General features: G+C 41.8%; 1 protein-coding gene across 2 annotated transcripts in view; it reads right to left on the reverse strand.

Annotated features, from left to right (window-relative positions):
* Positions 1-2,818: 2,818 nt before the first annotated feature.
* Micu2 (mitochondrial calcium uptake 2) overlaps positions 2,819-24,440 on the reverse strand; it is an 82,450-nt gene continuing 60,828 nt past the window's right edge. Inside the window, exons 7-12 of one of the 2 annotated variants that reach the window (XM_031362875.1) lie at positions 17,231-17,296; positions 12,662-12,759; positions 8,622-8,793; positions 5,487-5,595; positions 4,952-5,106; positions 2,819-3,814 (exon numbers count right to left, since the gene is read on the reverse strand). In XM_031362875.1, coding sequence (XP_031218735.1) covers positions 3,710-3,814; positions 4,952-5,106; positions 5,487-5,595; positions 8,622-8,793; positions 12,662-12,759; positions 17,231-17,296 — 705 coding nt within the window. In that variant the 3' untranslated portion in view covers positions 2,819-3,709. Of the gene's footprint in view, positions 3,815-4,951; positions 5,110-5,486; positions 5,596-8,621; positions 8,794-12,661; positions 12,760-17,230; positions 17,297-24,440 lie in introns of both variants that reach the window. The other variant, XM_031362874.1, reaches the window with a different exon arrangement.

A 24,440-nucleotide genomic window follows, 5' to 3' on the forward strand; every position in this document is an offset into this window, starting at 1 on the left:
GGACACACTTCCAGTAGAATTGTTCTTGAACTACTGGCTACATGTTGTTGTTGTTATTACTATTGCAACAATAATATTGCACTTAGTTTTTTTAAAGCATTCTTAGCTATTTTATTTTCTCTTTGGTATTCATTTTGTATGTGAGGTATCAGATGCATTTATCCCATGTTATAATTATTCAAAGTGTTGCTTTTTTTAAAAAAAAGAGATTTATTTAGTCGAGCGGTAGTGGTGCACACCTTTAATCCCAGCACTTGGGAGGCAGAGACAGGAGCTACACAGAGAAACCTTGTCTTGAAAAAAACAAAAAACAAAAAAACCAAAAAAAAAAAAAAAAAAAAAAAAAAAAGAAAAAAAAAAAAAGAAAAAAGAGAGAAATTTATTTATTTTATGGGTACACTGTAGCTGTCTTCAGACACACCAGAAGAGGGCATTGGATCCCATTACAGATGGTTGTGAGCCACCATGTGGTTGCTGGGAATTGAACTCAGGACCTCTGGAAGAACAGTTAGTGCTCTTAACCGCTGAGCCATCTCTCCAGTCCTGTATTAGATTTTAATCTTAAAAAATAAATGTGTGGTGTGAGCCTTTAATCCCAGTACTCAGGAGGCAGAGACAGGTGGATCTCTGTGAAATTGAAGCCAGCCTAGTCGGGATACTGAGTTCCAGGACAGCCAGAACTACTTAGTGAAACTCTGTCTCAAAAAAACAAACAAATAAAACACATAATTAGGAGCCAGTTCTCTCCTTCACTTGAGGTAAGACCTGTCTCTCACTATGTTACAGATGTGAAGTCCTGTCTTCGCCTCCCGTCTCATGAAGGAATACTGGCCTTACAGAGATGAGCCACCATACCCAGTCCTATATGTAGGTTTCAGAGAGTAAACCCATGGCATCAAGTCTATGCAGCAAATGCTTTACTTGCTAAGGTGTCTCGCTGGTTCCTGTCCTTGGGACCTTAAATGTCCCCCAAAGACCCACATGTTTAAAGGTTTGGTCATCATCACGGCGCTGTCAGCATGCAGTAAAGCCTTTAGAAGCCTTCGTGATGGACTGAGCTGCGGGACACGCGAGCTGAACTCAACCCTTTCCTCTCCAAGTTGATCAAACTAGAAGAGAGATTGGCACAGGATCATGGAGTGCTGTTCTCACAGATCTGACCATGGTGGTTTTGGTTTTTGGAAGGACTATGGAAGAAATTTGGGGTTCTGAGCTAGAAGGCAGTTTAGTGCTCAGAGCTCAATAAGCTGTCCCAGGAGCTTGGAAGATAGGAATATGGACGGAGCCATCTTTGTGACATTTTGAATTAAGAACCTGGGGTTTCTAATTAGCTGGGTCTGTGATTCATAAGAGACCAGCACCACTGAGGTGTATGTAATCTGAGAAGTGCTTCCTCAGGGTCAGCACACAAAAGCTGTGGTCCAGAGAGGGACTACAGCTGCATCTCAAGCTGGGAGCACAACTTCAGAGTCTTCCATGTAGCACTGGTTTTGTTGGCGTGAGAGCTGCAGGACAGAGGTGTCTATGGAGAGGTGTGGCACCAACCATGAGAGGCCAGGGTGCCAGGATGTCTTCTCAGGGGCGGGTTCCACTTATTCAACTTCAAAGAATCATCCATCCATGTCTTTTGCATTTTGCATGTGTGTGCAAGACAAATTCTTGCTGCTCTCTAACTGGTGGTCTTCCTGTTTCTGCCTCCTAGGTTCTGGAGTATAAGCCAGCATGCCTGCTTTAAAAGTTGTTACTAAGTTGTAGGAACTATATTTTCTAGATGTCAGTCCTCCTTGGCTCTATAATTTGTAACTATTTGCACTATTCTAATAATTATGGTTTCTCTTTTTTGCTAGTGTCTTTTGAGCACAAGTTCTAACTCGGAGGAAGACCCCTTTGCATGCTTTTTGTCTTGTTTCTATTGTCTTTTCTTGTGCTTTTGGCACTATATCTAAGAAACCAGAAACAGTTCCAGTGCCACGAAGTTTTCTGGTTTTTTCCATCAGTACACTGACACATCTGAAGTTGATTTTTTTTGCATATGGTAAAGGATAAGGATTCAACCTCTTTTTCATGTGGATATCTAGTTTTCCTAGCATAATTTGTTGAAAAAAATAACAGTTTCTTTATTTAATACTCTGGGCAGCCTTGTTGAAGATCTCCAGACACGTCTGTGAGGGTCTCTACTGTAGTTCACTGGTCTTGCAGCTGTGCCCAACCTTTTTGTATTGAGATACTTTACTGTCATGTCTTTAGTCCCAGCACTTGGGAGACAGAGACAGGTGGATCTCTGTGAATTCAATGGAGATCCTGGACTATATATTAAGTCCTAGGCCAGGCAGAGTAACATAGTGAGACCCTGTCTCAAAACAACCCAAGGCCCAAACTTTAACAAGCCCCCCAAAATCTTATAATGTTTTCTGATTTTTAGGTTGTTGTGACACTGTTTCCATGGAGACATGGACAAACATTTCACCAGATAAAGGACAGGGTGCTGGAGAGATGGCTCAAAAACTTAAAGCACTTGCTGTTCTTGCAAAGGACCTGGGTTTGGTTCCTAGCACCCACATAGTGTCTCACCATCACAGGTACACACAAGGTATACATACGTATGTGTAGGTAAGACACTTGTACACATAAATAAATAAATAAATCTGAAAATAAAAAGAATGGATGAGAGGCCAAAGTAGCAACATCTCCCAAGTCCAGCTTGGTGAGCTGATGGGCTTACTGGGTCACTTCAGGAACATGGGGTTAGTTACAGGACCAGGGGCTTCCACATACACATGTATACCCACCTGTATGCACACACATACACATGTGCATCTCCACATAACATTATTTCATATTTATTTTATTGCAAACCACTTTATAGTGCCGTGTTTCCCACAACCCAAGATACCTTACCTTAAGAAACTTGATACTATGATCACTGTATGTGTGTGAATGTATCTGTGTACAAGTGGTTGGAGGTGGAACTCAGTGTGCTGCTTGTTAGGAAAGAATGGTACACAGCTGTGTCCTATGCTGGCTGAGCCCCCTCACCTCTGTGTCTGGGAGAGGGCACTTATTTATATTTCAAAAGCATGGAACATTTAAAAAAGGAATACTTGAATACTTCTTTTGTATCAATGTAAATACTTTATCCTGCTGCCAGACAGGACACTGTCACTTACATGTTATTTTCAAGGTAGGGAGCAAAGAAACACTGGAGCAAGCAGTTAACTGCAATTACTCCGTAACACAATTCCATCACGGCTTCTGGGATCAGTACCTGTCTTGGGAATGAAGTCCCTTCCCTAACTTGTTTAGCCCTTCAGAAAGCACACTTTGCACACAGGCCTTTAATAGAGCAGTGTGTATTTTCATAAAGGAATACTTTGTGTAATGAAAATTCACCAAGAAATTACAAGAAATTATGGAGTCAGAGCTGGTGAGATGGCTTATCAGGTAAAGGCACTTGAGGCCAAAGCTCATGACCTGAGTTCAGTCTCTGAGATTACTATGGTAGACGGAGGGAACCGGCTCCCACAGGTTGGCCTCTGACTTCCCACTGTGGCACATATTTATTCACCTCCCCTCATCCCTTCAAAATTTCCAAATCAGAAAATGAGTACATGGCATCTTTACACTTCCAAACAACTCAATGAAGACATAGAAAAACAGCCAATTCTTGGGAAAAATATGTCTGGCCCCTTGAGCTGGCTCGGACTTTTCCTTAGAAGGGGCCCTTGCCAGCTTGTTTCCAGACTTCCTTCACTCCCTTGATGCTTTCCTTCTTCACGCACTTCCAGTATTCCTGCACACTCTGCTGCTGGGACACCTGGGATCCGGAGAGAAAGACCAGCAGTTACTGGTGTTCTGGCTAGCCATGGCTCCATGCCCCTTACAGTCCTGTTTACTGCCTTCCCACACTTCTCTAAAGAAAGCTGATGGTGGCCTATGCTGCCAAATGCATGTAATAAAAACCGTAGTTACTAATTTCTCTCAGATTACATGTGATATGGGAATTCTTGTAGATGACATTTTTTTTCTTAAGTTGTCATGAACACAAGTATCACATTCACAGTTATCCCTCTTTCCTGTCTCTCATCCTAATTCCCTACTATCTGTGTAGATGCTAATGCAAACAAAATTCTGGGCTTTGCCTGTCCCTCAGTCAGAGCCCAGTGCGTGACTGTAAGTAGCCATGATGGGTGCGGAGAGTTCAGTATGCTTTCTATGTAGTTCCCAATGTAGCTATTGTTGGTAGAATCTATTAGTTTTCTTAATTATATAGGTGAGGTATCTGAGGTACAGAAAAACTAAGTGGCTTTTCAAGATTCATTAGTTAATACATGGCAGAGCAGGATTTGAACCTGGAGATGGGTATTGAGTCCAAGGTCAGATCTAAGGTCAGACCCAAGATCAGATGCAAAGTCAGATCCTAGGCTGATTTCTGAATTTAAATTCAGATTTTTGTATGTATTATGTGTGCACATGAATATACAAGTGTGTATGCATGTATGTCCAAAGTGTATGTGCATGCATGTGCGCAAATATGTATGGTGACAGAGGTCGGAGGATAGACTTGGGCGTCATTCTCTGGTCTGAAGTTCACAAAGCAGGCTAGTCTAGCTAGTGACCGCACAGCTCCACTGTCTGTCTCCCAAGAACTGAAAATCTAAGCACTTGCCACCGAGCACATGCCTCGATGCCTAGAATATGCATGGGAATCTGGGGCTTGAACCAGATCCTCCTAACTGATGTCTCCCAGACTCAGGTTATTTTTAAAGCAAAGAAAATACTAAATGTCATCCTGTGTAAAAGAAAATTCAGTGTTTTGGTTGTAGTTTATAATCTCTGTATAAATTATTAAGATTCCACTTAACCTATTATATTTGCCCTAATTCTAGGTTTAATATTGTCGCTAACATGTTAAAAAAGTTTAAAAAACAAAACAAAACTCAAGATGTTTTACCCATAAACCTCGATGCATCCTGTTTTTCAGTACCCCAAGAAACTCTCCGTGGCTGAGGCACTCATCCCCGTCCAGGTCAAAGATCTTGAAGACGGTGTCCAGAAGATTGTCTGAGAGCTCCTGTCCAGTCGCCACCTTTACGGCTCTCTTGAACTCTGCTAAAAAGCAGAACAAGAAACTGCCAATAAACCAGGTGATTCAGTTCAAGTGGATCTAATCCACACTTCCATTATTTGAGAAGTAAACACAAAAATACCCACATGAGTGTGTTCAGACCCCGCATTTGGCTAGGACACATCATGGAAGCAAAGGGAGTCATTTCACCTTAATCATGGCTCCCAGTAACACGGCCAATCCCGCTCCCTTCCCCCTTCTTGAGAACAAGAAAATAAAAGCAAATAAAGTAACTATTGGGTAAGTGAATTGAGAACAACTGAAAGGCATTATCATACTGCTAACCATCTCCTGATCACCATCAGCTACTGAATAGTGAAACTACTTACAGACAATAGGAATTAAATGATACGGATCTTACCCAGCCTCACAGGGCGATGAGCTAAACTAAACATTTGCATGGCGATAGCAAAGTCTTCCAAATGCGTTGTAAAATGGCAAAAGGACTTGAACTCATCCAAACTAATGCTCTAATAAAAATAAAAGGGTTTTAAAATTACAATTTTGTATACACATCAAAATCATATTAATGATAAGTCTTCCATCCTAAAGCTTATGAACTTATCTTTAGGCAAGCTGATAAATATTGAAGACAGAGAATAAGACCTAGATTCTAGAGCTGTGGTGGGCAGGCCCATGTGTCTGTGTGGACCACCCGTTGCTGTGAAGCAACATCATGACCAATGCGACTTTGGGAGGAAAGGGCCTGGCTTACGGTTTCCCATGACTGCTCATCAGAGAAGTCAGGACTCACACAGGGCAGGAACCTGGATGCAGGAGCAGATGCATGGACAGACCATGGAGGGGTGTGGCTTATTGGCTTGGTTCTCGTGGCTTGCTCAGTCTGCTTTCTTATAGAACCCAGGACCACCAGCCCAAAGATGGTACCACCACAATGGGCTGGGCCCTTCCCCAACAATCACTGATTAAGTAAAGGCCCTACAGGCTTGCCTACAGCCTCATCTTATGGAGGCATTTTCTTACTTGAGGCTCGCTCCTCTTAGATGACTTTAGCCTGTGTCAAGCTGATATAAAGTTATCCAGCACAGTCCTTTCCTCATGTATCTGGTGGGCTGCTGGGTGGCCTCTTGCTGTGGGAGACAACACTTCTTAAATATCTTTTCAACAGAGGCACACCTGCCTTTTTTGGTCCCTGAACATCTTTCCAAGGATGTATGTATCATAGGCAGCCTTGAATAGTGTTTTCCCCAGACAGAGGACAACTTTGTTTCCTGCCACGTACTGGAAACAACACTTCCTTCTGCAGCAAAGGTTAGGACACCTTGCTTCCTGCCTCTTCTGAAAGACTGATTGGCTGACAGAAGCTTTCCTCTGGGACTCTCAGAGTAGCTATTATGGGCAAGGGGAAACCAGCCCAAACAGGATGCTCATGCTATTTCTGTGTTACGAGTATTAGGTTTTTTGTTGTTAGTTGGTTTATTTTTGTTGTTGGTTCTGACCCAATAATCTTGTATCTTCTGTAAGCATCCATTAAATTTGGAAACAGATGAGTTTCAGATACTTTATAGAGATCAACAGGCTGGCCTTTAAAGCTCTCAGATACTGAATAGAGAAGTCTTGGATCCTTGTAAGTGTTTTGTAGTCACAGATTTTAAAAGAATTCATTACATCCTAATTTTCTCCAGCTGTCAATGTGACACAGCCCAGGAGAAACATTAATGTGTATAACATCTGAGTTCCTATTCTCCAATACTAGGGACATCTCTGGGATTACATACGTTTTCTTTGTATCTAAGCAAGGTTGTAAATTTTCCTTGTTTTTAATTTTTAAATTTTTGTCTTTTGAGACATGGTTTGTCATGTGTAACCCTGGGTGTTCTAGAACTTGCTCTGTAGACCAGGCTAGCACTGAACTCAGGATCTATCTACCCCTGCCTCTGGAGTGCTGGGACTAAAGAAATGCACCATCACTGTAAACATTTTTTAATTTTAAAATTAAATTCATTTGTAATTATGTATTTCTATTGCAATTATCAATGGTATTACCTTTCTGGGCTTAGTGGCACACTGGAGGCTGAGGCAGGAGAATCAGGAATTCAAGGCCTGAGTGGACATTGTGAGACCATGTCTCCAGAGGAGAAAAAGGATTACTCATATTTTATTTATATTTTACTCCCTCTTGTTAGAAATACTTTTAAAGCCTAGAGGGTTTGCCTAGTAGTTACTAATACTGGCTGCTCATGCAGAGGATCCATACTCGAGTTCCAACATCTAAATAGAGTGGGTTGCATCTTCCTGAAACTCCAGTTCCAAGGGATCTGCTACCCTCCTCTGGCCTCTGTGAGCATTCACACACATGTGATTCATACACATACACACTCACATATACACATGAACATAAATAAATCAAAAACAAAGGCAAAGGGATTCAAAGGGGTTTTAAAAAATAGAAATAGTCTTTAAGACCTCATATAAACATACTTGTTCACACCAAAATCATTTTGCTTACATAAAATTACAAGGGGGGGAAAAGACAGTGTGGCAACACATGCCTGAGGTTCCAGCTGCTTTGGGAAGCTGAGTATAGTAGGATCTAATTAGAACATTTAAATCAATCCCAGGAGTGTTCCTTGCTATCCACCCTGTTCTGGGTTCTTAAATGAAAGACACACATAGAATTTATATTTTGATATTTCTAAAATAACTCAATGGGTGGGTCATTTCCTAACCTCCCATGTGGCTAATCCACTTCCCTCTGATAATCCTGAGTTAGTATTTTTTAGATGCTATATTTCATCTTTGCTGCCCTGGACTCAGTTGGACAGCATCTCCCTCCACTTACATGGGCTACTGCCTCTGTCTGCCCTGCCCAGCCATTGGCTGCCAGCATCTTTATTTACCAATCAGAACCAATTTGGGGCAGGGTTTCTCAATGTCTTATGTGTGGATGTGTGAATTCCTATGCAAACAATTTTAGGGAATCCAAATTAAGACTAGAAACAGTCACAGCTGAGGTGAAAGATCACTTGAGCTCTATCCACACAATTTGGCAAGGCACTTATTCAAAACAAACAAACAAACAAACAAACCACCACTTAAAATCCACACATACTTTGTAGACCTGTTTGAGAAGGGTTAGGAGGCGTGGCTTATTGGAGGAGGTGTGTTATACTTTGAGGTTTCAAAGATTGCAATTCCCTGTGTGCTTCTCTGTCTCCTGTCTGTGGATTAAGATGTGAGCTTTCAGTTGATCCTGATCCCATGCCTTTGCTTTGTTGTCGGGAGCCATTCTGCCTGCTTCTGTGGATTAGCCTGCCTGTCAGGCAGAGTCAAGTCAGGCCAGGCTCCATTGGCAGATTTCCTGACCTACTGACGCATGGAATGATAAGAAGGGATACACTTGAAGCTCAAGGTGAAGGGATGAATGTTCTGTTAATCTTGGAGGAAGGAACAGGGAGGAACAGGGAGGCTTCCTGATGGGTAGAGATATCAAATGTTTCATTTCTATCACATGTGTAAGAAAAAACATACCAACCTCTCCTACTGACAACTTTTCTCTCACATTTTTCCAGTAAATATCTTTATTTTCGGTGTTAGTGAAGAAAAGTAGCCATTCTGCAAAGTCTTCTTTTCTCATGAAATTCAGACCTTTAGAAAACTGAAGGAATTCCATTTCTTGAACTTCTGTTTGTAAATTTTCCATAAATCTAAATATTAAAATAAGAAATTGGTATAAGCAGCTAGTGGCATTTCATCTTAACATTGTAAGTGGGTCTGCAAGTCACCTCCTTCTGCACCTGAGTGGTTGGCCTCTGGCAGGTAGCAGAAGGAAGTAGCATCAAGGCTGTGGGAGAGAGAGAAGCTGGTCAAGTCCAGGTCCTGTCCACTCTGTCCAGCGTGTTTGTGCAGATCACATCTGGCGACCAAAGCTGTAATCAGTGTGAGTAAAATTATGTAAAATGTTGCTTTAATAGAGCCACAGAGAGTAACATCTTATGGAAAGTATTTTTTCCAATGTAGTAATATTATCAGTAACTAGGAAAATTAAAATTTAGGAGAGGGGCTGGAGAGGTGGCTTAGCGGTTAAGAGCACTGACTGCTCTTCCAAAGGGCCTGAGTTCAAATCCCAGCACCCACGTGGTGGCTCACAACCATTCGTAATGAGATCTGATGCCCTCTTCTGGTGTGTCTGAAGACAGCTATAGTGTACTTACATATAATAGTAGGTAAATCTTAGAAAAAAGTTTAGGAGAGGATACTACTTTTAGAATTTTAATAATTAATGGTTCCTACTGTTTTACAGAAACCAAAATAGAAACAATGACTTTGAATTGCAAGCTTAGATTTACATGACATTATTTGTAGTCTTTTGGGAAACAGTGTGAATCTATAGACTCAACATTCCCCTGTGCCTTTTTAAAATTTTTTATTTTTTTGGTTTTTCAGGACAGGGTTTCTCTGTATAGCCCTGACTGTCCTGGAACTCACTCTGTATACCAGGCTGGCTTTGAACTCAGAAATCTGCCTGCCTCTGCCTCCTAAGTGCTGGGATTAAAGGCATGTGGCACCACTGCCTGGCTCCCCTCTGCCCTTTTTTTTTTTTTTTAAACAAATAAACAGGTTTTACTGTATAAAAGAGTTCATGAAGAAATATGCTGTAGAGAAATTCCTTCTGACATCAAACTGTCCATCTTGGAGAGCTCCCCTCTGCCTTTTAAAAATAAAGACTGCATAACACTCTGATCAAAGTCACAGCATTAGCTCTGTGGAAGGTACTAGTTGAACAGCTGTAAGGCTGATTTTGACTTTTTTGAACAAGAATCTAGAAAGGTCAAAGCAGGTTTACTACCCCAGTCATGTGGAAGCATTATGAGAATTCTAAGTTTTCATGTGCTTCAATCTCCTTTAAATATATATGTATACTTAAAATTAAAAAAAATATTTTTGTGTGTGTTTTATCACAATTTAAAATGGGTGGAATATATTATATACATGTTACTAGCTTGCTTTAGGATCTTTACTTTCCCTATAAACTTCAGAAGTGTGGAGGGGTGAATGGGCAGAAAGCTTCCATGTCTGTAAAGAGCCTGTCACCTACAACACTGACTGACTGCACAGATTTTTCTGATGTTGTTTCTTTCTGGGTCAAAGCAGAATTTTGTCTAAAACATAATGCATTTTAGGTTGAATTAGTAATAGTTAAGGAGATCCAGCTGCAGTGCATTGAGTGCTTCTGTCAGTGAGGAGGTGAGCACTCCCTGTCTTTACCCCATGTGAGAAGCTGAGAGTAGTTAGAAGAGAAAGGCACAGCTGAAGGCATGCAACCCAGGAAGGTATTCAGGTTCTTGTGTACGTTTTCCAGATGGTTTTCTTCTAAAAGGCCCTTGGCATTACAAGGAAGGTCAGGTGCGAAGAGAAATATCTATTCTTCCCTTTCATAACTGACCCCATTTAGCAGAATTTAAATAGCTTGCAAAAGGGACCACATTTTGTATCTGAAACACAGCCTGACACAGGACAGCGCACATACACACACACACACACAGAGCAAACTTAGCACAAATGCAGTGAGCTGAGGAAGGTGCAGGTCCTCTGCCTTCCAAGTTCGTATTTTCCTGCTATTCTGATTTTCTTAATACCTGCTTTAAGACTGTATTTAAGAGAATGCTGCAGACAGGGCAAGCCGGGCTCCACTACGTTAATATCTACAATAATTAGATAACCCACGGATTACTGGCCCAATTTTACAAAGAAATGAGTCAAAGGATGTTAAGTACTTAAGGTCAGTGTTAGCACCAAGCTCTACATGAGACACGGAACTGCCTGCTTCCCAGGGTACTTGTTCTGGTGCTTTCATAGTATGGCTGTCAGGATGTGCGTATTTACTGCTGGGCCTCTGCACATCAGAGCTGAGGCCCCACATCTCAGATCGGTTTTAGTGCAGAGTAAACCCAGCTGAGATCAGCCAGTGCTGGCCCCAGCAGAGCTGTACTCAGGGACACAGGGCATGGCCCTTGTTGGGCTGGTTTGTTTGGTATTAAGAACAATGTGGCAGGGTGGTGGTGGTGATGACACACACACATCTTTAATCCCAGTATTCAGGCAGGAGGCAGAGGCAGGTCTCTGTGAGTTCAAGGCTAGCCTGGTCTACAGAGTGAGTTCTAGGACTACCAGGGTACACAAAGAAACCGTCTCAAAAAAACCAACCAACCAACCAACCAACCAACCGACCAACCAACCAACCAACCAACCGACACCAAAGTGAAACCAACCAACCGCAGTAAAGTGAAACTTAGTTGCTAGTATCAAATCACCAAAAGGAACCATTACATTTTATAAATCAGACATTATATTTTAAAATAGGCTAGAATACTTTGAGAATAGGAGCTTTATGTTTTATAGGCTAAGTTCTTAATGATAAATTGCTTTAAAGATCCAATAAATACTAGCCAGGTGTGGGGAGCCGCAGCTGCCACCCTATATATTGAACACCTGGTCTCCGGCCAGAGCAGAGAGCATTGAGATAAACAAGCCTTAGTTGGAAAAGCTGTGTGCCTCCAGTTTGTGATGCAAGCTGGCATGATTTCCCACAGCCTATTATGCTTTGCCACGTAGCTGATGCTGATTGGGACCAGGGAAAGTATTTAACCCACGAGGGCTGGGGGCTAGAAAGGGAAGAGAGAGATAGTAGAGATAGAAGAGAAGAGAGAGAGAGAAGAGAGAAGAAGAAAAAATGAACGAATGATTCTGTAGTACAAGGTTCCTGAATAAACTGCCTGGAGAAGAGTTTGTGGTTGCCTCCTTATTTCCGCTGGTCGGTGATGTGGCGACAGCCGGGTTCACAGCACTGGTTCTCAACCTTCCTAATGCTGTGACCCACTTAATATAGCTCCTCGTGTTGTGACCCCCAACTATAGAATTATTTTCGTTGCTACTTCATAACTATAATTTTGCTATTGTTATGAACTATAATGTAAATATTTTTGGAGCTAGGTTTGCCAAAAGGTTGTCACAGGTTGAGAATAGCTGGATTAGTCTGTAGGTCTGGGAAATAAGTATATTCACTTTCTATACTTCTTATATATAAAATTTCCCAAATAAATATCTTTATGTTTACTGTAGTGGCTATTCCTGGTTGTCAACTTGACTCTTATCTGAAATGAACTACAATCCAGAATTGGAAGGCTCACCTGCGGCCCTAATCTGGAGGCTGAGAGATAAAACAAGTTTCCGGCCTGAATCTTGGCATGGAGATCTTGAGGTATAGTGGCTATGAATCCCAGAGGATTAAGATAGAAAGATCTATGAGCTCAAGGTCATCTGGGATTAAAGGTGTGGTGGGACACCTTTTGCTGGAGACCTATATAAGGACATTGGAAGAAGGAAGGCTCACTCTGCTTCTTCACCTGCTTGCCTTGTGGGACTGAGCAACTGCTAGATCCTTGGACTTTCATTCACAGCTGCTGCTGACCTTTGTTGGGAGTTGGACTACAGACTGTAAGTCATTAATAAATTCCTTTACTACACAGAGACTACCATGAGTTCTGTGACTCTAGAGAACCCTAAGACATTTACCTTCGAAATTCTTTATAATGGAGTTTTTTTTCTCCTCTTTTCCCAAAGAAACGCACTTGAAGGGTTGTGTTAACTCCAGGTTCTTTCACTGTTGGTTCCTAAAAAAAAAAAAAGTCAAAAAGGAACCTGTGGGCGGGGCTTGGGGAAATAGCCACAAGTGTGTCCTGTAGGACAATATGGGAAATAGGGCAGTCACTCTTTTTGCTTATTACTTTTGCCTAACAGGACACCGTCTCTCTCTCTCTCTCTCCCTTCTAGTTAACATCTTTTGTCATTAAGCTCCAAAGAAACTGGAAATAGAAGGAACATACCTACCAGGAAAAGCCCACAGCAAACATTCTAAATGGGTAGTCAAAGGTGCCCACCGCCTCTCCCTCATCCACAACACATATTACAGGTATGTGTTACCTCACCTGGCTTTATGGAGTAAGCCTCCCCTTTTTTTAAACATTTATTTATTATCTATTTATTATAAGTACACTGTAGCTGTCTTAGATGCACCAGAAGAGGGCATCAGATTCCATTATGGGTGGTTGTGAGCCACCATGCAGTTGCTGGGATTTGAACTCAGGACCTTTGGAAGAGCAATCGGTGCTCTTACCGGCTGAGCCATCTTATCAGCCCCTGGAGTAAGCCCTTCTAATGCTCCTTGAAATGCTTTGACATAGCTACCCAGAGGCTCACTCTGCAGCCCACAGCACACTGGTCTGGAGTCTAAAGCCTAATAATGCTCTTTCCAGCTCTAACCCTGCCCCCTTTTTTGCTGAAATTTCCCGGAACTCAGTGGTCATTCAGAGAGGGCTACCACTGAGCTCTGTTGGTACCTCAGGAAGCTTTTCTCCAGAACCCAACAGGGGCTGCCTAGCTCAGGCAAATGACAGCCCTTAGGGAGCTCTCTGGTGCCTTCTCAGCAAAGGTCTGCATGTGCCCAGTGCCCACATAGATACCATTATCTGTGGAAGAGTCTTTATTCTCTCTTTTACTCAGTATGGTTATGAACTAGACATTTTAATTTTTAGACTTCAATTTCCATAGTGCTAAGGTTCTCCAGACCTAATGAAGCTAAGGGTATCTGCCTCAGGATTACAGAGGCAATCAACTAAATGGCTAAATAGTGAGAGGGCAAATCAACTAAATAGCCAAATGTCTTCAAATTTAAGCTAAGAAAAAAAACTGTTTTATTCCAAAATTAGATAGTATTTACTAATGAGCTATTTAGTAGTAGCTATTATGATTGTTCCAGGAATCTGAAATGATAATTCAACTTTATAAAAATATGATCATTGCTAATTTTGAAGTCTGTAAGCTCTCTATTTACTTAGACAGAATGTTATACTTCTACATTTCCTTCAGGATAGTTTTTATATTTGGCATTTACTAAATATCAGACCAAATGTCAAAGCATAAATAATAAGTTTATGGTAGCCAAAATATTTTTTTTATTAATTCTTTGAGAAGTTTTTTCTTTTCTTCCCTATTCTCCAAGACAGGGTTTGTCTGTGTAACAGCCCTGGCTGTCCTGGAACTTGCTTTGTAGACCAGGCCTCGAATTCAGAGACCCATCTGCCTCTGTTCCTGAGTACTGTCACCACACCTCCTTGAGAATTTCATGCTATATATTTTGATCATATTTGCCAACTCCTCTCCTTGACATCCTAGTAATTTTTTTTTAATTAGATTTAAGTCAGTTTGTCTCCACATCTGCTTAAAGTCCCTGATTTCAGTTTATAAGTCTATGTTAGCTTTTGCTCTTGAGAGGGTTTCCTGTAGTTAGGGTAACCCCTCGATGTGGGAGTACTATGCTTTCTATGCCTGCTTGCTGTGGGGCTGTGGACTGAATCTAGGGTTCTGGGTATGCTCTGTAGGTCTCCACCACTGAGCTACATTTCCAGTCTCCTTGCTCATTTTCCTTTTTTTAAAGATCTGTTTATGTATACGGGTGTCCTGAATACATGCACACCAGAAGAGGGCACTGACTCTCACAGGCCTATAATTATCATGATGAGCCATCATGTGGGTGCTGGGAATTAAACTCAGGAATCTGGAAGAGCAGCCAGTGCTTTTAACTACTGAGCTACCTCTCAAGCACTCTCCACCCCTTGCCCTGTACCACCCTTGAGGTAGGGAATCTCACCATAGCCCAAACTGGTCTTGAACTTACAAATCTACCCCAAAGTCCCAATTCTGAGATTTCTGGAGTGTAGTACTATTTTAATAATTTAAATATATTTTGTTCTAAGCATAAGTTATTTCTAAGTTTTCACTCCTGTTTCAAGGAGTTTCTTTTTCATGTATTAATGCATATCTGCCTTTGGGTACATGTGGTGTATGCATCTGTATATGCACATTCACGTGTGTGGACACAGGTATATTTGCTGTGCATGTATGGAACTTGCTGTGCATGTATGGAAGCCAAGGCTAGTGCAGGAAGGAAGTCCTTTTTGATTATTCTCCATTGCACTGAGGCAGGGTCTCTAACTGGGGTCAGATAGCCCTCAGCTGTCAGAACCCCTGTATCTGCAAAGCTTTGATCACTGAGGACCCTCCAGGTACCCAGCATTTATATGTTCAGTTCTCAAGTTTGCACAAAAATGCTTTAGGCACTGAGCCATTTCCCCAGCTCTTAATTACTGTTATTTTTAACAGTGTTTGTATGTGTATGTCTGTGTGACAACCTAGGCGTCATCCTCAGGACCATGGTTCACCTCTTTGGAAACAAGGTCTCTCACTGGCCTAGAGTTTACCAACTAGGTTAGATTAGCTTGCCAGAGAACCCCAAGGATACTCCTGTCTACCTTCCTATGCTGGGAGTACAGGTATGCACTACTGATTCTAGCCTCTATATGGGTTCTGGGGACTGAGTTCATGTCCCTGGGCTTCCAAAGCAAATGCTTTACCCAATGAGTATCCTCCAGCCTGAATTAACTTAATTAAAATAAAAATTTCTTCTTAAAAAGACAATTTTGATATCAGGTATTAAATCCTCTTCCATGGACTGGAGAGATGGCTGTTCTTCCAGAGGATCCAAGTTCAATTCCCAGCACCCACATGGTGGCTGACAGCCACTGCAGGTATACATGCAGGGCAGAACCCTGTACAGATAAATAATTAAAAAACTCCTCTTCCACTGTGTGTCTAGACACAATGCTCCACATGCTGCCTGTGGAGAGGAGGTTGTTTGGTTTTTCAGAGGACCTCATTATCTAACCCTGGCTGGCCTAGAACTTGCTTTGTAGATCAGGCTGGCCTTGAACTCACAGAGATCTACCTGCCTTTGCTTCCTCTTCAGTGTTCCTGGCAGAGGCTGTGATTTTTACTAATGTACAAAATTTGGAATCAATATGTTCTAAAGATGGAGTGATTCAGAAGTTTAAGACTCACAAGACAGAGTTATAATTAATAGAATGTTGTCAGTTGAGATCTACTGGTATACAGTACTGGCAGGACTGAAAATTCATCTGTGTCCCATAGAACATATCGGTTATATTTGTCACAATCTGATAACCTTATCAATAGTCACAATCTTTGATCCAGCAATTGAATTTCTGGTATGTCATCCCTTAAACATAGCCATATGTATACAAAATAGTGTAATCCCAGTATTATTTCTTGTAGTCTTATGAATTATGAAATGATAGATATATGCTAAATATTTCCCAAAAGATGAATGACAGCATAAATGTTACAGCCATACAACAGTGTACTTTGAATCCATGATGAGAATGAGATTCTGAGCTAGGGAGATGGCTTAGGGTGTAAAGAACTAGCCACACAACTGTGAGGACCAGAGTTTAGATCCCCAGAACCTACACAGAAGCAGCAGCAGCACCTGCTTGTGATCTCAGTGCTCAGTGCGGAGGTGGGAGCTGGAGACAGGAGACCCTCACCAGGGCCGACAAGGACAGACACCTGAAGTTGTATCTGACCTCCACACCTGTGCTGTGTGCACACAGCCCCCACCCCCACTGCTGCACAAATTAAGAATATGATCTTTAGATATACTATGAAAATGAAAACTGTAGAACAATATATAGCATACTATTGCTTATATAAGAACAAAAATCAAACTGGGTGTGTGGTTGTGACAAGCTGTAACCCTTGCACTAGGGAGACTGATAGAGGATCACTACAAGTTCAGGGCTGGCCTGAGCTACAGAGTGAGATCCTGATTCAAAGAAAAACAAAAGAAAACCGACCCCCACTCTGGTGGTGCACGCCTTTAATCCCAGCACTTGGGAGGCAGAGGCAGGTGGATTTCTGAGTTCGAGGCCAGCCTGGTCTACAGAGTGAGTTCCAGGACAGCCAGGGCTATACAGAGAAACCCTGTCTCTGTATAAAAACCAAAAAAGAACGAAAGAAAAAAGGAAAACACCTCCACATATCCATAAGAACAGCACAACACTCACTGCCCAGGGGCTGGGGTAGGGGTGGGGCACTGGCAGGACAGCTCTGAGCATCTGCGTATGCCTTTATAGCTTAGTAGGTGTGTCCCCAGCACCAAGTTCTTCATAGATCCCACGATGACAGCTACCACCATGACCAAGTGTTTGGAAATGTTTACTCACATACCTGGTACTCTGTCTCATTGGTCTTCACTGTCTTGAAGCCATCTTGCTTACTGATGATCTTCTGCAGCTGAAAAGATTACAGACATGACTTTACAAGTCTGTCTAATGGAGTTTTCAAAATAACCCGAGAACAGATGCTAGGCTGTAATTACAGGACATCTGCTAGCTGTCTGTGGGCTGACTGGCCATGTAAGACTGCAGGGGAAGAGACGGCAAGGCCAGCATGGCCAGAGTCTGCAGCTCAGCAGCAGCTCCTCTACCAGGCAGGCTCTAAAGTCTGTGCGGCTTTGCCTTCCTCTCAGTGACTTTTATTCAGGCTCACTTCTTACACCACTGAGAGTTTACAGCCACAATGCAAAACACACACTGCACACAAGGCTTTTCTATACATCCTTTTTTTTTTTTTTTGTAACACGTTAAAAGACTTACATTTTTGTTACATAAAACTGTTAACAGTTTCTTAAAATGGAGTATGTTAAGTAACCTACCTACCTTTCAGAGTCATTTGTACCAGTCTTCAGATGGAAAGCAAATTAAAAGAAAAGGATTTAAAAAAATGAGATGTGCACAAAATCTCAAATTATGGCTTAAATCAATTAGGAAACAAACCATCAGGACTTTTTCTATGTGATTTATTAGTAATTTACCAACTGCTGACATTAAATCACAAAATATCAATCTATACTTGGTACCTCCTTCTATTTTGTTTAGACAAATGGCTCATGAGCTCAATGTTCCTTCTGACTTAAGGAAAACAACTAAAACCTCTACATTGGTTTCACCTTTTGGGTCTACCATTAAAAACCCAATGGCAGCGCCAGGCTTAACACTCACTTTTTTTTTTTTTTGTTTTTTTTGAGACAGGGTTTCTCTGTGTAGCCCTGGCTGACCTGGAACTCAGAAATCCGCCTGCCTCTGCCTTCCAAGTGCTGGGATTAAAGGCGTTCGCCACCACTGCCTGGCAACACTCACGTTTTCTGTTCCTCCCTTTGCTCAACAATCCCTTCTTTCATGCAAGAATGAGCATAATCCCACAAAGAAAAGAGCCTTCTCCAACAGAATACCCAGTAACCAGCACTTGGCCTCAGTCAGGAGTAGCACGTACTAAAGTGCTTAGCTTATCTATGCTTCTCCTGGTGTTTCCTGCTTGGTTACTGTTTACATAAGTTAAAATGCAGATCCTAGCCTTGTCCACTTGGTAGCAATTCTCTCTGTACTCCATCTGGTCTTCCTGAATGTCTGTGGAAGCAGTTCTAGTTTTTCCTCTAAATTAAGTCCACCTAGTTTTCAAGTAGAACTGGGTAATGTATACTGTTTTGCATGTGCCTTTTTTTCTTTCATCATGGTCTCTCGAGAGTTATTCCTGTGGCTTGTTTCTATTCATTGGTGAATTGTGTCACACTGTCCAACTACACTATTCAACTATTTACTTGCCTGATGGTCCTTGTCTGCTATTTTGGCTACTATAAATCAAACTGTCAAGATCACTTTTTTGTACAGCTTATTATTATCTTTTTTTTTAAAAAAGATTTATTTTGCCGGGTGGTGGTGGCGCATGCCTTTAATCCCAGCACTTGGGAGGCAGAGGCAGGCGGATTTCTGAGTTCGAGGCCAGCCTGGTCTCCAGAGTGAGTTCCAGGACAGCCAGGGCTATACACAGAAACCTTATCTCGAAACCCCCCCCCCCCCAAAAAAGATTTATTTTATGTGTATGAGTTCACTGTAGCTGTACAGATGGCCATGAGCCATCATGTGTGTGGCTGCTGGGAATTTCTGCCCCGCTTGTTCCAGCATAATACACTGTAGCTATCTTCAGATGCACCAGAAGAGGGCATCAGTTCTCATTACGGGTGGTTGTAAGCCACCATGTGGTTGCTGGGATCCGAACTCAGGACCTTCGGAAGAGCAGTCAGTGTTCTTATCTGCGGAGCCATCTCGCCAACCCTTTTTTTTTGTTTTTGTTTTTTTTGTTTTTGTTTTTGTTTTTTTCGAGACAGGGTTTCTCTGTGTAGCCCTGGCTGTCCTGGAACTCACTCTGGAGACCAGGCTGGCCTCGAATTCAGAAATCCGCCTGCTTCTGCCTCGCAAGTGCTGGGATTAAAGGCGTGCACCACCACGGCCTGGCAATGTACAGATTAATTTAATGGACACTGGTTTAATTTTTCTTTGATTAGATATGCAGCAGGGGAAGTGGACTGTTGAACTTTATTTAGAAACAAAACCAAAACAGTCAAAATTTACTTTTCCAAAGTGAACTGAAGCCCTGGCTACCCTGGAACTTGCTCTGCAGAGCAGGCTTGAGTTCCCAGAGATCCCCTGCCACTGCTCCCTGGTATGAGGTGAGGCCTGTGTGCCTGGTTCTGGGCTGGCCTTGGACCTGCGATCCTCTTGCCTCAGCCTCTGAAGCATCAGTATTAGGGATATGCACACATATGCCTGGCTATAATCCCCACTGAAGCATCAGTATTAGAGATATGCACCTATATGCCTGGCTATAATCCTCATGGCATTCTTCAGCACACATTTTTCAGTGTGGTGAAGATAAACCATCATGGCTGTGTTTTGTGGAGACTGCCTTCAGTGCCCTAAGAGATTGCCTTGGGCTGGGGCTGAAGTTCAGTGGTAGAGCATTTACCTATCATGGAGGAGACCTTGGGGTTACATCCCCCCAAACTGAGCAAAACTACAAGAACCACACCATACCACACCAAGTCAAGTGACTCTGCCTCCCCTAGATTCTGAAGATATCTGATAATATTTTCAACCCAGAAGTTTAACTATTTTTGTGTCTGGCTAATTTTTTTTTTATACACATCAGTTTTTCTAGCACAATTTGTTAATTAAAAAAATTTCTTGACTTGGAGCTTTTAAGGAAAAGTAAGTGAATGCAAAGTATGTGTTCTGTTGTTTCCCACTGACTGACCCACAGTGCACTGGGTCCTGACGTCAGCTGCTGCCTCAGCCAGCTTTGCTTGTTCTTAAGACCCACATGTCCCAGTTCTCTACTTTGACATGTACACTTAATTATTTTTAATTTTTTAAATTAAGCCTTTTGCAGTACTGCGGATCAGAACCCAGAGTTTTGTGCATCCTAGGTAATTCACATATACATTTCAAAATTATTTTGTCAGTTTCTATAAAAACATCTGCTTGTCATTTGCAACTTGAGGTTTGTCTTGACACTTTGTATCTCTACCTATTTATACCTTCTCGTATTTTTATCAGCAATACTTGCTTTGCTTTTTAAAGAGATTTATTTATGAGTATTTTGCCTGTATGTTTATATGTGGACCACATGGCTGCTTGGTGCCCATGGAGGTCAGAGGGGTTGGATCTCCTGGAACTGGAGTTATGGATGGTTGTGAACCATCATGTGGTTGCTGAGAACTCAACCCTAGTCCTCTGCAAGAGCAACCAGTGTTCTTAATGCTGAGCCAGCTTTCCAGATCTGACAGCAACACTTGAAGTTTCAGGGCAAGGTTTCTGTTAAACTTATTAGTTCATATTGTCTTAAGTAGAATTGACTTTCTAACTATTTCTACTACAGGACTACTTAATTTTTGCATACTAACCTTCTATCTGGGGCTCATTTTAACTTCACTTGTTTGAATGGGTGTGCTTTTGTTGATGGGTCCTTTTTCTGTGGAGTTCTGTCAGCTGGTGATAAAAGCCAGATTTGATTTCTTCCATTCTAACCTTTACATGTGTGTTTTAATTTATTTTTCTCTTCTTTTTTTTTTTTTAAAGATTTATTTATTTATTATATGTAAGTACAATGTAGCTGTCTTCAGATGCACCAGAAGAGGGCGTCAGATCTCATTACAGGTGGTTGTGAGCCACCATGTGGTTGCTGGGATTTGAACTCATGATCTTCTGAAGAGCAGTCGGTGCTCTTCCCCACTGAGCCATCTCACCAGCCCTATTTTTCTCTTCTTGAATGGCTTCTATCACTGGAATGTCCAGCAAGATGCTGAACACAAGAGTTAAAAATATACCTCTTTGCGTTGCTCCTGATTCTGCAGGGAAGGCCCTCAGGATCCCTCACCTCTCAAGCAAGATGCTGGGTTTGCGTTTTAGTTTCTTAGTGCTGTGGACTGAGCTCAGAGTCTGATGCAGTTTAGCATGTGAGCTCCTGAGCTCTACCCCAGTCTCTAAGCTGTTGTAAATGTTCTCTATCAGAATGAAGACATTATTTTCCTCCTTCACTGACTTTTAACAATGATTCATTTGGTTAGGTGCCTTGTGTATACTGACATGATTAGCTGGGCATGGTGGTACTTGCATTTGGATCTGTGGCATTTAAAGGTGGAGGCAGGAGGATCAGGAGTTCATAGCCAGGCTGGGTGTTACCTAAGAGCTATCTCAAAAAACCAAAGGTCAACACAGAAAACAGACAGCATATGCACGTACACATGGCCTCTTCTGCTCTGTTACTATGTCATATGTTGGACTGCATGAACTGATTTCTTACGTATGGAACTCACTGTATTTATATCTCCACCTTATTCTGCACTTCACATAAAGAGTGGTTTGCCTTTTCCGGTTCAGTGCTTATGAGACTGGGACTAGCATTTACCTCTTGGCAGACCTTCCCCTAGGCTTGCTTTCTTTTGTCTTGTGTTTCTGAAGGGTTTGTAGAAGTTTGGTCTTACCTCCTTTTTAATCACAGTGAACCCATCTGAACTTGAGTGTCTCTTTGCGGGAAGATCTAGGGATAGTGATTTCTCGGCTTCTGATAGAGGCTGTTCATAGATGCCATGTCTTGTTAGTTTTGTTTAAGAAATGTGTGCATTTCATCTAAATACACACGAGCTGCTGTCAGAGCACTCCATGTCTGCACCTGGCTATCTGTAGCATTTGTGGTATTGTCTCCTTTGAGTCAAAGTATTGTTAATGTATCTTCCTTCCCTTCTAGATTATTTATTTATATTGGTGAAAAGTTATCATGGGGTTAAGAGCACTTGCTGCTCTTGTAGACTCTACACACAAAAGCAGAGGTCCTGAGCCTTCCTGACGCTTCCTAATGCTGTGACCCTTTAATACAGTTCCTCATGCTGTGGTGACCCCCAACCATAAAATTATTTCATTGCTGCTTCATAACTGTAATTTTGCTACTGTTATGAATTGTAATGTAAACATCTGATATGCAGGATATCTGATATTCGAACCCTAAGTTGAGAGCCACTGTGAGAATCTGGATTTGGTTTGAGCACTCATGTGATTCTAAGGGATGTGAAGCTCTCTTCTGGCCTTCATGGGTAGTTATGCATGTGGTACACAGAAAATATGTGAACAAAACACTCACACACATAAAAATAAACAATTCTCTCAGAAGTTATTGTATAAATAAGTAATTTTAAAAAAAGATTTATTTATTTATTATATGTAAGTACACTGTAGCTGTCCTCAGACACATCAGAAGAGGGCATCAGATCTCATTACGGGTGGTTGTGAGCCACCATGTGGTTGCTGGGATTTGAACTCAGGACCTTTGGAAGAGCAGTCAGTGCTCTTACCCGCTAAGCCATCTCACCAGCCCATAAATAAGTAATTTTTAAAACACCATACAAAGGATGTTTTGCTTGAATGTATGAGTGTGCAGTACTGTATTCCTGCTGCTTATAGAGATAAGAAGAAGGTGTTGGAGGCCTTGAAACTATAGTCACAGACTGCTGTGAGCTGTCATGTGATGTTGGGGACCTGAGTCCAGTGTGACACACACACACACAAACACATTAATGTGACTTTACAGTGTTTGTATTCAGCTTTGTATTGACATTTTCATTTGAGAGCATGAACCTAAACACCTAGGTTCAACACTTAGGCCAGAGGGTCCTTCATTTCCTCTTGACGCTCTCTAACACAGTAGCATAGGACTGCCTCATGGAACAAGCCGTATGTGCTTTATGAGAACGGCACTGCTGGACGTGCTGGGGAGACAGCAGTGAGGCACAGAAAGCACCCTATCCATCTCTGAACTTCCATTGTAACGGGCAGAAGAGAATAAACAAGTAGAGTAATGGCAGGTGCTGAGCTAACCCACTGGAGCGGGGGGTTGTGGGGAGAGAGACTGCTGTGTTTTGGGAGGCTTCCTCCAGGTAGCTCTCCTTGATGACACTTGAAAGTACCGGAAGGAGTGGGGTAAAGAGATCCAAGCTCAGGGAAGAGCAAGGATTTGGGCACAGGGATGCTTTGTCATACAGACAGACAGGTAAAGCTAAAGCAAAGAAGCTGTAAAGGACCCTTCAGTGCCCAGCTGCTGGGTATACATTCTGAAAGACCAAGAGTGAATCAATTACCTGACTCTCTGCTCATCAACACTTTCAATTTCAGGCTGAAAATGAATTATGCAGAGTTAGTTTTGCTTCTCTTTGCTCCCAGGACAGTTTACATTTGGGAATGGGAGAATCACTGAAGACCACAGAGGACAAACTCTCCCAAAGGCTTTCCCACTTAGTTAGCAGCAACTCTAGCAGGTGTATGTAGCTGGACAAACTCCTAACACTCCTATTTTAGGAGCATTGTGCTTGCCACTGGTGTGAAAGCAATTCGGAATGAAAGGACCACCTAAGGAGCGGTTCTCCCGGTGCACAGACTGGTCATTAATCCACTAGCTAGAGGAGCTGCCTTAAAACCCTGGCACTCAGCCCGTAAGCAATGGGACAATCTATCAAGGTGAAGATTACACGGATTAACTATTCCTGGCTTTGATCACTGTCCACACTGTTTATCTCACCTGACAGAGAGCAATTCATGTAGATGGTGACTCTTTCACCAGCGCTCAGGGGAAGAAGGGAGCAGAGTACTTCCTAACCCAGTGTTTTCATCCAGATGTTAATAAAACACAAACATTTACAAGTATCAAAGTCACAAACTGAGGCAATTTAAATTTTAGGACACTTTCAAAAGGTATTACAGAAATGTATCTTATCACTGCATCATCATACCTGGCTCTTTGAAGAAAATATATATCTATATAAAATATCATATCTTTAATATCTCTATATATGATACTTATATTTACTTAGGTTTATTAATACAAGGATCATGGAAGTAAAACAGATAAAATAATATAAGTATAGTTTTCTTCCTTGAAATACTTTCTTCAAAAATTAACATACATATAAGTCTCCTTGGCTATCCAATTCTATAGCCGGCACCAAGAATCCTTTATAGATGTACAAAAGCTAGCTTTATATCCTCAACCTTCA

This window comes from Mastomys coucha, unplaced genomic scaffold (genome assembly GCF_008632895.1).
Source record: "Mastomys coucha isolate ucsf_1 unplaced genomic scaffold, UCSF_Mcou_1 pScaffold9, whole genome shotgun sequence".
Classification (NCBI taxonomy): Eukaryota; Metazoa; Chordata; class Mammalia; order Rodentia; family Muridae; genus Mastomys; species Mastomys coucha.